The following is a 16,312-nucleotide window of genomic DNA, read 5'->3' as shown; positions in this document are numbered from 1 at the left end:
CTCGCCCTCCCTTTCCCCGGCTCTGTGCTCATAGCCTCCTCCGCTTACACGGAGGGGGGGGGGGGGTTCACCCCGGCTCCCACGCCCCCTCCTTGCCGTCCACTCCGCGCCCGAGGGCGTCCTCCCCGCCACCCCTCCGAGGCAGTGCACGTCCCTTTGGTTGGAGGAGCGGGAAGGTCCTTAATCTATGCACGGCTAAGGGCCACAGAGGGCAGCCGGGCCAGCACCCGGGCTCCGCGAGGCCCCCCAGGGACCCCCCCTCGATCTGAACTTTGTTTTAGGGCCTCTGTGCGCTGGGAGGAGTTCGCCAAAGGCGCTAAATTCGCGCTTCGGCTCCTTCCGGGGCAGAACCCCGTCCCGTTAATTTCCGGGACGCAGATGTTTGGAAAGTTGCTGCTGAGCCCCCTCCCCGTCACCGGCCGCGGCTGCTGGCTCCGCTGCAGACACCCAGTGTGATCTGCGGACTCTGGGAGAGTTCGGCGGCTCCCATCCCGAGGGGAGGCGGGGGTCTGCCCCGGAGATGGGCGACAACGAGAAAGGCTCCGAGAGGGGGTCGGGCCCGGAGATGGCTGCCGAGAGCAGCCAGGAGAAGCCGGGCCCGGAGAGGAGCGCAGACAAAAATCCGGAGAGGAGTTTGGAGAAGGCTGCGGGGAGGGGCGCAGAGAAAGGCTCGGAGAAAAGTTTGGAGAGGTCTCGGAGTATAGAGAAGGGCCCAGCCAGGGGGTCAGAGAAGGGCGCGGAGAAACCCGCGGAGAGGGGCTCAGAGAAGGGCCCCGCCAGGGTCTCTGAGAGGGGCGGCGGCCGCCGCGGGTCCTTCTTCAAGCGGCAGGTCTCTGATGATGTCGATTCTCGTTGGCAGATGCTCAGCCCGACCTACAAGCAACGGAACGAAGACTTCAGGAAGATTTTCAAGAAACTGCCCGACTCGGAGCGGCTGATCGTGGGTGAGTGCCGTCTGTGGGTTTTCTCTATGTCCGCTGTCTTGTTTCCCTGCCTTCACGCGTCCCCCGCTCTCTGTCTTCACCTGTAAGCCAATCACCGCTCCTGCCTGCTTTACTTCACTCATCAATTACTGTTCTACTTTACTTTTCTGTCCCGTCCTGTCTATGTATATTTCCAGCTTCAAATCGTCCTCGTCCGTACCCTTTCACAAGACCTCTCTTTTTGGCCTGGCATTAGCGAATTTAATACAGTTACTTATTTAAAATATAGTTTCTCGTATATACTTTAAGCCAGCCCTCCTCCTCCATTGGTCTGTTGCTGTCATTTTTCGTCTGCACGCTGCAGCATGGGGCAGAAGGCCAGCTCACTCCAGCTGTTAGCCAACCTCAGACTCCAGCTGTTGGCCAACCTCAGCGAGTGACGCACTCTGATCTTTCACAAGGACCTCCTGCACAGGAAGCAATGTACGTCATAACCAGGGACTATTATGGCAATGTGCCCTTTTTTAAGACCAAAACACATTTTTGGCTTTTAGCCATTTCTTTATATCATCATTAGTTTTACAAAAACAATTTACTATGGGGACAATGGATGTAGCACTGCACTTCGATGGGTTCCAACTCCTGTTTGATACAAAGTATTGTACAATTTTTCAGTGCACATCATGTCAACTTCTTACTAGGAGACTAAATCTTCCCTCTGAATACTGACGTGTTTACATTAAAGTTCTCTGTTTTCCTTTCCAGTTGTTCCAGAACAAAACCCAGCACAGCCAGCGCGTTTCGTTCCTATAATTTGACCTTCTTCAGGGCAACAATAATGCTATCAGTGAAAAGTGCTATTGCTTAATCTTTCTTTAATGTTTCATTTGTTGAAAGCCAAACATGTTTTCTCATCGGGCGTGACCACGTGGTATTTCTAAAAGTATCAGCCTACAGTAAATCAATCCTCTCATAATACTCTGCCTGTAATATACTTGGCTGAATACCCAAAACAAGTTTTTTCGTCCCACTTGATCGAGTATTATTAAAGGGTCAATATTTTGCCTGATGTGTACTGCACGTGGCGAATGGCACCAATAAATAAAAAAAAAATAGGAAATTACACTGTTCACTGATGGAATTACTGTAGGCCGGAAGGTATTTCAATTTAGAATCGAAACTAGTTGGCAGTATTTTTTTGTATTTAAATCAATCATAACACTTGCATAGCGCACTAGTCACCCGGCAAGGTCTCAAGGCGCTTGGGGAAGGGGTCCGCTATTGCTCGAACAGCCAGGTCTTGAGTTGTCTCCTGAAGGCGAGATGGTCCTGGGTCAGCCGAAGATGGATGGGGAGGGAGTTCCATGTCTTGGCCGCCAGGTAGAAGAAGGATCTGCCACCGGCGGTGGCTCTTCGGATGCGTGGTATGGCGGCGAGGGCGAGGCTTGTAGAACGTAGCTGGCGGGTGGGCGTGTAGAAGGTCAGGCGGTCGTTGAGGTACTTGGGGCCCAGGTCGTGGAGAGATTTGCGTGCGTGGGTGAGGAGCCTGAACGTGATCCTCTTGTTGACGGGGAGCCAGTGCAGGTCCTTCAGGTGGCCGGAGATGTGGCTGCGTCGGGGGATGTCCAGGATGAGTCGGGCGGAGGCGTTCTGGATGCGTTGGAGTCTTTTCTGTAGCTTGGCTGTGGTTCCGGCGTAGAGGGTGTTTCCGTAGTCCAGTCGGCTGGTGACGAGTGCCTGGGTGACCGTCTTCCTGGTTTCGGTCGGGATCCATCGGAAGATCTTGCGGAGCATGCGTAGGGCGTTGAAGCATGATGAGGAGACGGCGTTGACTTGTCTGGTCATCGAGAGGGAGGAGTCCAGGATGAAGCCCAGGTTGCGTGCGTGGTCTGTAGGTTTGCGAGTAGTTCCCAAAGCGGGGGGCCACCAGGAGTCGTCCCAGGCGGAGGGCGATGGTCCCAGGACGAGGACTTCCATCTTGTCTGATTTCAGTTTCAGGCGGCTGTTCATCCACTAGGCGACGTCTTTCATCCCTTCGTGTAGGCTCGTTCTAGCGGTGGCGGGGTCTCTGGTGAGGGAGAGGATCAGTTGGGTGTCGTCGGCGTAGGAGATGAGGTTGTGCTGGCGTGCGATTGCTGCAAGAGGTCTCATGTAGATGTTGAAGAGGGTGAGGCTGAGTGATGATCCCTGCGATACGCCGCAGATGACTTCGGTGGCCTCGGAGCGAAACGGGGGAGGCGGACTCTCTGTGTTCTTCCGGTGAGGAACGAGATGATCCACTCCAGCGCCTTCTCTTGGATACCGATGTTGCTGAGGCGTTGAACTAGGGTGCGGTGGCAGACAGTGTCGAACGCTGCAGAGAGGTCCAGTAGGATGAGGGCCGCTGTTTCCCCGTAGTCGAGCAGGGTTCTGATGTCGTCGGTTGCTGCGATGAGGGCTGTCTCGGTGCTGTGGTTGGCTCGGAAGCCAGACGTCGAGGGATCCGTTTGTCTCGAGGAAGGCTGCAAGCTGTCTGTTGACTGTCTTCTCGATGACTTTGGCAGGAAAAGGGAGGAGCGAGATGGGGCGGAGGTTCTTGAGGTCGGTGGGGTCAGCTGTTGGTTTCTTCAGTAGGGCGTTGAGCTCGGCGTTGATGACTCCCCGGAGTTGGGGTGCGATGATGGAGTCGGCCTTGTTGAAGACGTGGTGGGGGCGGGGGCCGGTCGGAGATCCGGAGTGGATGGTGTTCATCGTGCAGGTTGTGTCTTCAGTGGTCACCGCGGTCCAGGTGCGGAGGGTGGCGTTGGGCGTTGGTTCAACGGTTGGGTGCGTGGATGGTGCGCCGAAGCTATTTTGGATGTCGGCGATCTCTTCCGGTGGAAGAACGAGGCGAGAGAGTCACAGAGATGTCGTTGTTGCCAGTGCTGGGGTTAGACAACTCCTTGACGATGCTGAAGACTTCCTTGCTGTCGTGGGCGTTGTTGTCCAGTCGTTCCTTCAGTGATTTCTTCTTGGTAGTGCGGATAAGCTGGTGGTGCCTGCGGGTGGCGTGTTTGAGGGCGGTCATGTTGTCTGTGGTCCGATCGAGGCGCCAGGCTTTCTCGAGGGTGCTGCAGTTTTTCTTGGAGTCCTTGAGTTCGTTGGTGAACCAGGAGGCTTTCTTGCTTCTGGGTCTGCTGGTAGGGTTCCTTAGTGGCGCATGGTCGTCGGCGCAGTCGGTCAGCCACTTCGTGAGGTTGCGTGCTGCTTCGTTGGGGTCCGTTGTGCAAAGAAAATTTAGTACCTTTTAATGTAAACTTTAAGTGATAAAACATTGACTCCTTTGGCATGAACTAAAGAACAAAGCTATTATGGCTGGCAGATTAATTCCATAGTTTCATAAAAGCCAACCCATGACAAAACAAACATAGCCGAATGACTGTGGCCAATACAAAACCTGTTGGCTTTTCTCATGCTTGTAGCAATCTTTTCTGCTTCCACTCCCCCTCCCATCCACCTCTCTTCCTATTCTCTACTCGCCCATCCTCTGTTCCTCTGCCCCACTCGTACTGCTGCACTCACCCCACTTTTATTCTGCACCCATATTTGTATTCCCACCGCTGACCCTTTTTAGGACTCTCCCTGTCCAATTGCACACTTTATTCACTCCTGCGTTTTCAATCTCTTCTTTTATTCCCAGATTTAATCTTCCTTCCACTTCCTCTCCACTTCATCTTCCCTTCCTACTGCCCGCTTCCAGCCCAGTCCTTTCTTTCTCTACCCTCCCTGCCTCTAGTCACCAGCTTCGTTTCATCTTGTTCCACTCGCCCTGCTTTCGCTGCCCCTGTCCTCTTCCCTCTTGCTCCAGTGTCCCAGCTTCACTTGTCCATGTTCATCCACTCACTCTACCCCCCCCCCCTTCACTGCCCTGCTTCTTCTCTTCTTGTCATCCTCCTTTTTAGGTCTCGCCTGTCGATGCGCATCGAGCAAGCGAGACTATTGCGAGTTATCCACTCTTTATCCACACTGCAAGGAATCGTGGCGATTCCTTGCAGTGCCCGTGACTTTTAAGGTCAATGCGCATGCGCATTGAGCTTATGCGCATGCGCATTGACCTTAAAAGCGCGTGCGCGTGCACGTCCGTCTCCTAACAACACACACACACCCTCTCCCCCGCTCCGCCCCCTCCCCGCCATGTCTGCCCCCTTCCCGCCGTCTCGCATTTCTCCTCCCCCCTCCCCTCTCTTCCCTCCTTAACCCTTTCGATGCTGATGACGAGCTGGGCTCGTCATGGTGCACAGTGGTCGTGTGCTGATGACGAGCCCAGCTCGTCATAAAACAATGAAAATAGCAATTTCCAGCACAGGAGGGGAATTGCCTTAGCAGCGAAGGTGTTAAAAACAACGTAATGAAAACCATCGACTTGTTCTTCTTTACTTTCTATGCTTTCGTTTCCATCACAACGGTGCTTCTCTTCTCCTCCCCTCGTCTATGTTTACCCGCTCCGCCCCCTCCCGCCGTGTCGCATTTCTCCTCCCCCCTCCCCTCCGTCCGTCCGTCTTGTTTTTTTTAAATCTTGGCACTGGATATTGCTGATTCACACTGCCTTTCTCCGCCTCTGTAGTTGGTCTTAAGACGTTGCTATCCATTTGCCTTCTGTGGAAGGTATTTGGGAGAGTCTCTCATTCCCGCAAACAAACGATAGAAAGCTGGTAACATGACTAAATAATCTTACAGTGTGATTGTTTACCCGCTCCGCCCCCTCCCGCCGTGCCGCATTTCTAACACAGTGTCGCATGTCCATCTATCTATTCTGTGTGCGTCGTTATTTTGCCTTCCCTCGTTGCCTTTGATTTCAGTCGTTGTTTTAGTGTTTGATGAGCAGTGAAGTGGGGACACCTTAAGAGTGCCTTCCATCAGCGGACCAGGCATTCGGATCGTGGGACAAATGATTGGGTGGCTGGCTGGCTGGCTCCAACCTCAAGTTTGTGCTTTTCAGATAGTAGTTGTCCATTATTTTCTATCCTTGTGCAGTTCTTTAAATATATGCACGATGTAAATTCATTTTATGATTTTGTATGTTTTTTATGTCCGCTCAGTTTGGTAGATTCTACTTTCTCTTATATATTTTAAATCAACCGTTGGACTGCGTTACCGAGAAGTTATCTAAGCACCTGACATTTTGCCTGACATGGGGGCATACACATTTCCCTAAACTCAAGAGGGAAATTATAGCTAAGTAACTTCTCCCAGGGTGCAGATACATCCAGCAATAGATTTGCATAGTGACATTTCAGTGGTAGCCTTCTCCGCCAGTCAGTACGTCCCAGACAAGACAGTCACACACTCACATATACACACACACACACTCTCTCTTTCTCTCACTTCTACGTTTATCAGCTAACGATTTAGCTGTAAATAGTATGAATACTTTTGTGTTTCCAAAGTGGAATAAACTTTATTGTTCACCTGATGTGACCGTTGTGTTTGTGTCTGCTGTACTACTTACCGACTGTTGCATTTGTTTATGTTTCTTCTAGTAGTTAGTATTTTGGATACAGTGAAATAAAAATAATCTGTGAAAGCAGAGGATGGATTGGGTGTCTGCCCTGGCGGTTCTGAACCTCACTGGTCAATTGCCCTTTTGTTGTACATCCCATGAGCTCCGAAACCTTTAAGCATTTTTCGAGCAAAAGCTTTGGATACATGCTTTGAACCTTGCATTCCTGTTTAGAATTGCTAATAATCAGCCTACCTCGAGGTGTGAACGCCTTTACGCATTTTGATTACCCTGCAATTCACAGAATGGACACCCTTTGAACATAGATCAGGCGTTCCTTATCACTGAACCACTACCATTCTGTGAGGTGTTATAATTTCACATGTTTTTAATGCTGCCCCCCCCCCCCCATGTAGATGTTTGCAGAGATGCTTTTGCTTTCTCCATTTAAAAATAAAAATGGTTGCCCTATCCAGTTGCTGTAAATTCTTATTCGTGTATGTATGCTTCAACTCTGGACCCTATTCTCCTCACAACAATCGTGTATAGTTGTTACATACTACCTAACTGTACCAAATACCTATGAAATCTAGCCCCAAAAGAGACAATAACCCCCATATTGAAAGAGATTGGTTTCAAAAGATCTGCAGGCTTGCTTGGCTTAGTAACCTACCCAGACACCAGTTTTGCCTGTCCCTCTGAACCCTTTTCTCCCAAGATATTATAGCGCAACACTTTACAGTCAATTGCATTGCAAAAGCTATTCAGATTATATTTACAAATGCTGCTTCTATTTCAAACCAGTCATTCTGTTTCATGTTGATGATGCCAGGTTCTAAATGGTCTATAATCCAGTGCATGCATAAATCAATTCTTCTACGTTTTGTTGCCTTTTAGTATCAAAGTTGGTAGGGCAGTTTCAGATTCCACTGAATTAGTTTTACAGTTTGTGGTGAAACTGGGAACCGTGCAGTCTGTTTCATAACTAGTTTCGCACTTATATGTAATGTGTATCATATTCTGTGTGTCAGATTCATTCAGTTTATGTTCAGTTATGTTTACGACCAAGGGGCATCTGTCTCTCGTATGGGTTCTCAAACTGATGCCTCATAGACTTGCCCATTGCAACGAAGCTAGTTGGAGTTGCCTTTTCCAGTCCACTCTTATAGTTGTCTCTGCATAGACTGCAGCTCCATCGCAGTAGGCACAATCAAATCTGAGTTGTAGATAAAGACTTGGGGCAATCGTATTTCGAAAGGGCCATTGAGAACTATAAAGCTGAATATCCAGGCTTTGCTTAAAAAGGTTTGGCCACAGATACAAACATAGAGATCAATAATTCGACTGAGGGACATCTCATCCCTAAATAATTGAACACCAACCCTGTTTAAGACAGGGAAATTGAAGGAGAGTGATAAAATGCCATTGATATTTTAAAGCCACCCCATTGAGAATTAATTAGAAAGACCTATACAATTTTAATAAAACCTGTTTCGGGAGGTGCAGGAAAATAAGTTTAAAACAAGCATTAGAAATGCACTCACTCTCACTCACCCTCACTCACCCTCACTCTCACTCACCCTCACTCTCACTCACCCTCACTCTCACTCACCCTCACTCTCACTCTCACTCACCCTCACTCTCACTCACCCTCACTCACCCTCACTCTCACTCACCCTCACTCTCACTCACCCTCACTCTCACTCACCCTCACTCACCCTCACTCTCACTCACCCTCACTCACCCTCACCCTCCCTCACTCACTCTCACTCACCCTCACTCACCCTCACTCACACTCACCCTCACTCACACTCACCCACCCTCACTCACCTTCACCCTCACTCACCCTCAACCCCTCACCCTCACTCACCCCCACTCACCCTCAACCCCTCACCCTCAACCCCTCACCCTCAACCCCTCACCCTCCCTCACCCTCCCTCACCCTCACTCACCCTCAACCCCTCACCCTCACTCACCCTCACTCACCCTCAACCCCTCACCCTCAATCACTCACCCACACTCACCCTCACTCACCCACACTCACCCTCACTCACCCTCACTCACCCTCACTCACCCTCACCCTCACTCACCCTCAACCCCTCACCCTCACCCACCCTCAACCCCTCACCCACCCTCAACCCCTCACCCACCCTCAACCCCTCACCCTCACTCACCCTCAACCCCTCACCCTCAACCCCTCACCCTCAACCCCTCACTCACCCTCACTCACCCTCACTCACCCTCACCCTCAACCCCTCAGCCTCACCCTCACTCACCCTCAACCCCTCACCCTCAACCTCATGCTAAAGATTTACAAAAAAACCCATAAACAATTCTAAAAGCACTAACTCTAATGCTGCGAGACCTATTGCATTTCTAATGCTTGTTAGGTCTGGGTGTCTACAGCACGGCTACCAAACATACTTGTTTCTTACAATATACACAGTGGGCTTTGGACACATCCCTTTCTACCATTGGCTTTTTTCTACCAGCCTCTTTTCAGTCATTGGCTTGAGGCGCTTTCAAGCACTTCTTGGTTAATCCTACAGTGGTAACATTTTTTCACCTATAGCTATTGGCAGCTTGGGTGTATACTTCCGCCTCTGTCTGACCACTTCCATAGAACTGCACGAGGGACTAGCCCTCTGTCTGCTCCTGCTTTCAATAAACCCATACATGTTTATCTTAGCCAGTGCTTGTTGTACATTTTCCTCTGAACTATTCCCTCTGCTCTTCACTACTCTCCCTCCCTTCTCCGTCCTTGCCCTCTCACTACTCGCTTTGCCCCCACTCTTCCATTACCCAGGTTTCTTTACTTTGTTTCTATGTAGCACGTTAAATTTAGTTTCTGTATACACTCCCTCACTCCCTCCGTATTCAGCTTTGCCACTGCACTCAAGTTGCAACAAACACTAACCCCTTTCCAACACCACGCTTCTTTCCTTTGAGCCGATATCATTTTTTGACCAGTTCCGTTTGTATGTCTCATGCTTCTTGTAACAGGCCGTGTTTGGTTGAGATCTGCTTGTCCTTGTTGTTCTCTCCGGCGATAGTTTGTGTCATCTTTGAGCACGCAGCCTTCGGCTGTGGAATGCAGAATTGCATCGAAGAACATTCCTGCAGAGCTGGCAGCCCCCGGACCAGGGCTCCTGCCTTCCTTCACCACTGGCTCATGTTATGTGCAGGGGTTCCTGTGGTAGTACCGCCACTTTACATTCCTCTCCCCCCATCTCCCCCATCTGGTAACATGTATGCACCACCCTTGCCCCCTTTAGCTCAAGCTTTCCCTCTTTTCTGCCCTTCCTTCTGGGAGCTGCCGCCCTTTGCTGCTGAATAATTGAGGATCAGGCATTTATTTCAGTTACTTTGGTGTATGCAGTTTCATGACGCACCAGTGTATTTACATGCAGACCATGCATGCGTGCTCTAGACAGGCCCAGCCGTCTGGAGGTCATTGTTGCATCCCTTGTGCACGCTCCCTGTGACGACAACATTATTGGAGAAGGGACCGCATCCTCCTTTCCAGGCGTAGCCTGGTCCGCCATCTTGGATGTGATGTTCTATTTTTTAACCAGAAATCTCCGACTCCTCCCATTCTTTGGTGGCCGACTGAACTTAATCCACCTCCGGTACTAGTCCAAGCTGCCCGTAACCTAGGCTTCCAATTCGATACTGCCCTCTCCTGCAAGACTCAAATTAACAAAGTCACCTCGTCTTGCTTTGGAAAACTCTGCATGATAGAAAAAAAATCATCCCTTATCTGCCATTAGACTCACGCAAGACAGTAGTCCACGCCCTTCTCACCGCTCATTTGGACTACGCAAATAGTCTGTATGTCGGAGCCCCGGCGTATCTCATAAATCAACTGCAGACAGTCCAGAATGCAGCTGCCAGGCTGATTTGCAACATCTCCTATCGTCACTTTATCTCACCACATTTGATCAAACTTCACTGGCTCCCAGTGAGATTACGCATTCATTTCAAAGCCTTAACCCTGGTTTTAGAGCTCTCAATGATCGAGGGCCTACCTACTTGCAACGTAGAATAAAGTTCTCACAAGCACCCCGTAAGCTTAGATCAAACCATCTCCGCCTTTTTCGCCTTGCACGAACGGGAGGAAGGGCCTTTGCAGTGGCACCTCCAAACTGTGGAACCACCTCCCTATAGATCTAAGATTCCTGACTTCAGAGCCTCTCTTCCGGAAAAAACTCAAGACCTGGCTCTTTTCCCTCATCTAACCTACCCACTCCCTACTGCATTCCTCGGAACCTTTCGAGATAGTGTCTTCAGCTCCGGGGGAAACCTCCGTCGGAGGTAGCTGTGCGCTCTACAAACGACTAAATAAATGTTCTGGAACACTGTGACTTTCAGGTCCTGGTCAGGAGTGTGTGGCCCTTCTAGTTTCCCAGTGCTGGACAAACTCCTTACTTCCTGTTGATTGTAAGATCCTTACTCTGTATGTAATCTTAAGTTCTTACGGGGAAGAGCCACAAATTCGACGTCATTCAACCCCCCGGGTGACATACGTATCCCAAAGGCTTGCTGGGAGTGTATAGGAATGAAGTCATTGCCCTTTATGGAGCTCCTCTCAATGCCGTATGGCTCGGAGAAGGGCCCAAGGTAGGGATGATGCTTGACATGCCTTTAAGGGAGGGGTTGATCCAGTCCACCACACTTCCTTTGACACCCGTGTCCTTTAATCTGCCCAGTAACATTTGATGGTGTCCATTGTGGAATGGCTCTGAGAGGTCCAAACAAATGCGTGCTACGACTCCTTCATGCACTCTAGTTTTCAGGCCGACCCAAATGGAGGTACGTGGCCCATGCCATCTCATGCCACTTCAGTGCCACGGAACTCAAAGTGACGTCATGATTCGGAGCCTCTTGCCTCAAGCCTCTTGATATCATGCCAGAACTAAGTGACCTAGGACGGCTCATAGACATCAGAAATGTTTGTGTGGTCCATAGTGACATGATGGGGCTCAATAACCTCATAATGTAGGGGTGGGGGACAGTCAAATGACAACGTAAAGCACAGTGACCTCACAGCATACAGCATACATAGGGCCTAATGTATTCTGCTTGTGACATCCACATAAAATTCAGTGACACAGTAGGGTGTACTGACATCACTGTATAGTCTTAATGACACTGCAATACAGGCTCTGTGTTGTCACAGCAGGGTTCAGCTGAACAATGGGGCTTGGTCACACCACACTGTACACGTCAGTGGTATTAAAACCTACAGCTCAGTGACATCTCATTAGGATTCAGTGACCTGGCAGGACTCTGTGACATCACAGTGGTAGTCAGCGACTCAACAGGACTGGGTAACGTCACAAGATTGAGCTTCTTTACAGGACAAAATAGCTGAGTGATGTCACAGTTGAGGACTCTGTGATGCCCTAGCAGGATTAAGTGATGTAGGGTTCAAACGCCACAACATTGGGCTCTGTGACATCACAGCAGAATTCTTTGACAGCCCAGCGCAGATGTCACAAAATAGGTCAGTGGCACTAGCAGAATTCTCTGACCCACCAGGGCTCAATAGTATCTGACCCACCAGGGCTCAATAGTATTTCTTTGGAATTCCTTGACAAAGGCGGGCACGATGACATCACAACATGAAGCTCAGTGGCATCAGATCCGTGTTACCAAATAGTGTGCACCAGTCTCAAGTTTTGTTGATTTATAATATATGGTTTATGAGCCGTAGAGTAAAAACATTCTAGGAGCATGAACGTTCCTAATAACAATTCTGCAGCACAGGTTGTTCTGTGCAGTAATAGAACATATGTCTATAAAAAGTAACGCAGTGTTTTGTGAACTTTGCCTCTTCACCTCACAGTCTTGTGAAGATCCTTTCCGTCTGAGTTAGAGTCCTCGTATCTGAAATGCAGATGTCATTCTCCATGCCAAGGAAGTTGAGGTATTGTTTGAAGAGAAATTAAAGATGGAATCAGTGCTCATCTCCGTCATTTAGATTTGGCCCCGGTAGTCACAATATGTGTTACAGCCCCCATCTGAAAAAGGATTACGGTGAATGAGCTCGCCTCAGCTCCTTCATTAGAGACCTATTTCCAAGTACAGCTTAGGTGTCACTGTATGGGTCTCAGCGTGCCTTCACTAATCATTGAGATGAACACGTTTCGGTGAAACGCCCTGTCCAACCATGTGGGCCTTTATCATCGAAGTTAGCATTTTGTCTAGGCATGGGTCTGGTTCTTTCAAAACTGTTTAAAGTGTTTTAAGACCTTGAATCATAAGGTTTACATCTTCCTCTGTCACCAATGAACGCGCCTAGCCTTAGAAGTACATAGTGTGTGCTGCCAGCAACCATGAATGTATGTATCTTCGACAAAGTGCAGGCAGTGTTTATAGTATTGGAGGCAGAGCCAAGCCTTGTATAATAAAGTTGTAGTAGGAGTGACAAGAGAAAGACTGCCTTTTTCATTGGGCTACGGTGAAGTCAACAAAACCGGTTGTTAAGTCTCTGTGTCCAGGGCAGGCTGGCAGGGCTGATGGTCATTTGATTCAGATTGAATGTTGTTATGCAGTTGACATTTGTGGCAGTCCGATTGAATCCTACAATGATGCTATTAGAAGCTGTTGCTATGCCTTTGAATCCCATGCCATCACAACCTGTAATGCAAGGTCATTGTATTGAGACCCCTAGGCGATGCCATTTGAAGTGGTAAAACCATTGGGACCCATGACAGGCTCTTCGAAATGTGTGACGTGTCTGTAGAAAGCCCTTGAACCATTGAAATCAGTGGTTTATGGTGTCATAATTGAAATTCATCATATGATATGGCTCTTAAAACTCATGGTGGCACATCATCCACACAATGACCATGCCAGTGTGATACCAGAGGAGGCCTGCCATGGCCACGTATGGTGACGCCATGCACACCCACGCTGACGCCCTCAACCCTAAAATGTGGCCTTGGAGGCTCTTTGAGATGTCTTTCAATTCCATGCCGAGGCCATCTTAAACCGTCACGAGATCCTGGTGATGCTTCAGAACCTATGGTGAGGCAATTAGGGAAACCCATGATGAGGCAAGCGAGCACTACTGCAATGGTGGGACTCGTGAGACCAGTGAACACATGTTGACGTCACCATGGAAAAGCGCACATTGTGTGTGTGAGATATTGTTTTGGTTGCATGGCTCATACCCCGTCTGTGTATTTTTATGCTGGTTGTAGACGTTATTTACTACAAGTACATGAGTCAATATATTCATGTCTCTTACTCCTCCTGGGCCACTCTCCATCCAACATCGCCCCTCTTGATCAGGTTCTGATCCATATTACTGTTCAAATCTCCTCGGAGGACCGCTCATGATACACCACCCCGGTCAAAACAAAAGCTCCCGCCGGCCTGACTCCCTTGGTCTAAGAATGACCGAGCTCCGGAAAGTTCACAGGCAGGTCTGGCACACTCTTGAAACCATGTTTTGTGTCTAGCGCCCACGACCACTCTTCCACTGACCCCCCATGACGGATTGAGGGGCCACAATTTTAATTTTGACTGAAACACCCATTACAGAGCTCCCCCGTCATGCTCCGTCTTCCCACTCGTCTTCTCATTTTAACTTTATCTCTCACACTGTGTGTCCACCACCGTCCTCTCTCCACCCGCAGCCTCATTGACCCGTTTCCTCCTACATCAGCACGTTGGCCACCTTTGGGATCTCTCTCTGGCTTCCCTTAATCGCTTTTTTCTGCGTCTGGCTGGCCCTCCGTCTCTTCACTCATGCGGGTGGGCATGCCACCGGTGTAGGCATGGTTTCTGTCCTCTATTCAGCTTTCCCCGAAATACTCATAGCTTTCCTATACTTGTCTCCCAACTCAAATCACACATCTCGTTCACGCAGTCGCTTGACACGGGTGTGCCTTGTCTCAATCCATCATCTTTGATTCTTCTGAGCTTAGATCACAGCTTCAGTTGTCACTCTTACCCTACCTGCCTCACTTTCTCCGTTCTTCAATGTTCTTTAACCTTCATCTTGCACAAAATCAGTGTGTAACATTTAGCCTCCAGCATGGAGCTATTCTCTTTCTGTGCATTCACTGCCCCTGCCGCCAAATTTTAAGCCCTGAACATGCACAGGACTTCCCTGCAGCTCCCAGGTTCCATGTGTGATCCTTCATTTACTCCTGGTCAGGGCACAAGTCCTATAAAAAGAAATGGGGGACTGACCAAGTAAGACAGTATGCAAATGACATCATCATGACGTCACAACGTAGTGCTATAAAAAAACAATTGTGCTATTTAAATTATTTGTGTAAATATTGGGACAGACCAACCCATCTGACAGTCTTACTGTATCTGCATTCATATACAGGGACTGAACAAAGGCAAAACCATGCCTCCGTTAAGAACTTGAAAAGAGCAGGCAAGCTGTGTGCCTTTGCTTTCCTCTGTGGCATTTACATTCAAGTGTGGGGTTCCAGGCGGCCCACAGTCAGCATTTACCAACAAAAGGAGCCCGGATGGCCCCTCAACTTAGGCACAGCTGGAGGTGGAAAAAGGCTCCCTCACTGCCTGCAACATGTTGCTTGGAATGGAAATCAGGCAACCTGCAGGAGCTGCTGGGCGTGTATGATAGGACTCCCAGGCTTCTCACCTCGAACTGTGGTTGTTGAAAGGCAGTCTGATGGCCTCAGACAATTAACGGTGGTGGGTACAGGGGAGGGGGTTACTTAAATTTTGAGGAATGTTAGCAAACCATGATGTGGCCATTGAAATCAAGAGCAGCTAAAGCACGCACTATTTTGGTCATTGTAACCCGTGCTGATCATGTAAAATAATGGCGTGGTCACTGAATGCTGTAGTGCAGTGGTGTCCATCACTGGTTCAGGAGGGCCAGATCAATGCCAGATGTTCAGGGTGTTCATCACATGTTACATTTGTATGCTGTGAAACTAAAAGGAACATAGTTACATAGTCCCTTGTTATCCTAATGCTGATTTGTAACCAGTCCTTGGGATCTATTTTGGACACCCCTTCAAGAGAGATTATATCAAACCATGGTGCGGTTATTGAAAACTGTGGTGATATAACCTGTCCACAGTGTGGTCATTGAAACCTGCTGAGATACATCTAGTAGTGTTGTTGATAACCGTGTTTTTTGTCACTGAAACCTATAGAAATAGCTGATAACTACAATCAATCAAATGACTTGTATATCGCGACTACTCACCCGAAAGGGTATCGAGGTGCTGGGGGGTTGCTGATGTGTTGTAGGCACTGTGGTTCAGTCGAAGAGCCAGGTCTTGAGGTCCTTCGTGAATTGAGTCAGTGACAGTGATTGCCTGAGGTGGAGAGGCAGGGTGTTCCAGGTCTTTGCTGCGAGGTAGGAGAAGGATCTTCCCCAGTCTGTGGTCTTGTGTGCGGCCTCCCCTGCTGTTCAGGATGTGCGGCCTCCCCTGCTGTTCAGGAAGTGCGGCCTCCCCTGCTGTTCAGGAAGTGCGGCCTCCCCTGCTGTTCAGGAAGTGCGGCCTCCCCTGCTGGTCAGGAAGTGCGACCTCCCCTGCTGGTCAGGAAGTGCGGCCTCCCCTGCTGTTCAGGAAGTGCGGCCACACTGCTCTGCCAGTGCATGCTGTGATGGCCTGGTGCCTAAAAGTATCAGTTTTCAATTGTACGCGCTGTGCCTGCCGTGGTAACCAAGGGTACCTGCAGTAGGTGTTTGATTTCAGGGAGAGAGCCTGCCAAATATAAAGTGACTCTGAAATGGCTAATTAAAACAGTTGTGGTTTCTTTAATCATGCCATCCTATGCTTGAATAACTGTGGTAGTGCACGTGGAGGAGCACCGCTCTCCTGGTGATGGTATTTACCAGTCTAACCTCGCCCGGCCACTCAGGTGAACTTGCATGTCCTTGTGACCATAACAGTACATTTGGAATTCTGTACCGGGCAACGCA

General features: G+C 49.3%; 1 protein-coding gene across 2 annotated transcripts in view; it reads left to right on the top strand.

Annotated features, from left to right (window-relative positions):
- Nucleotides 1-16,312, top strand: part of GRAMD1A (GRAM domain containing 1A) — a 633,794-nt gene that overhangs the window by 513,739 nt on the left and 103,743 nt on the right. For both annotated transcript variants that reach the window (XM_086930044.1, XM_086930045.1), the window contains exon 4: nt 860-944. In XM_086930044.1, coding sequence (XP_086786170.1) covers nt 860-944 — 85 coding nt within the window. The remainder of the gene's footprint in view (nt 1-859; nt 945-16,312) is intronic.

Source organism: Lissotriton vulgaris, chromosome 7, assembly GCF_964263255.1.
Source record: "Lissotriton vulgaris chromosome 7, aLisVul1.2, whole genome shotgun sequence".
NCBI lineage: Eukaryota > Metazoa > Chordata > Amphibia > Caudata > Salamandridae > Lissotriton > Lissotriton vulgaris.
Note: the sequence above shows the minus strand (reverse complement) of the source record. Positions and strands in the feature narration are given on the sequence as shown.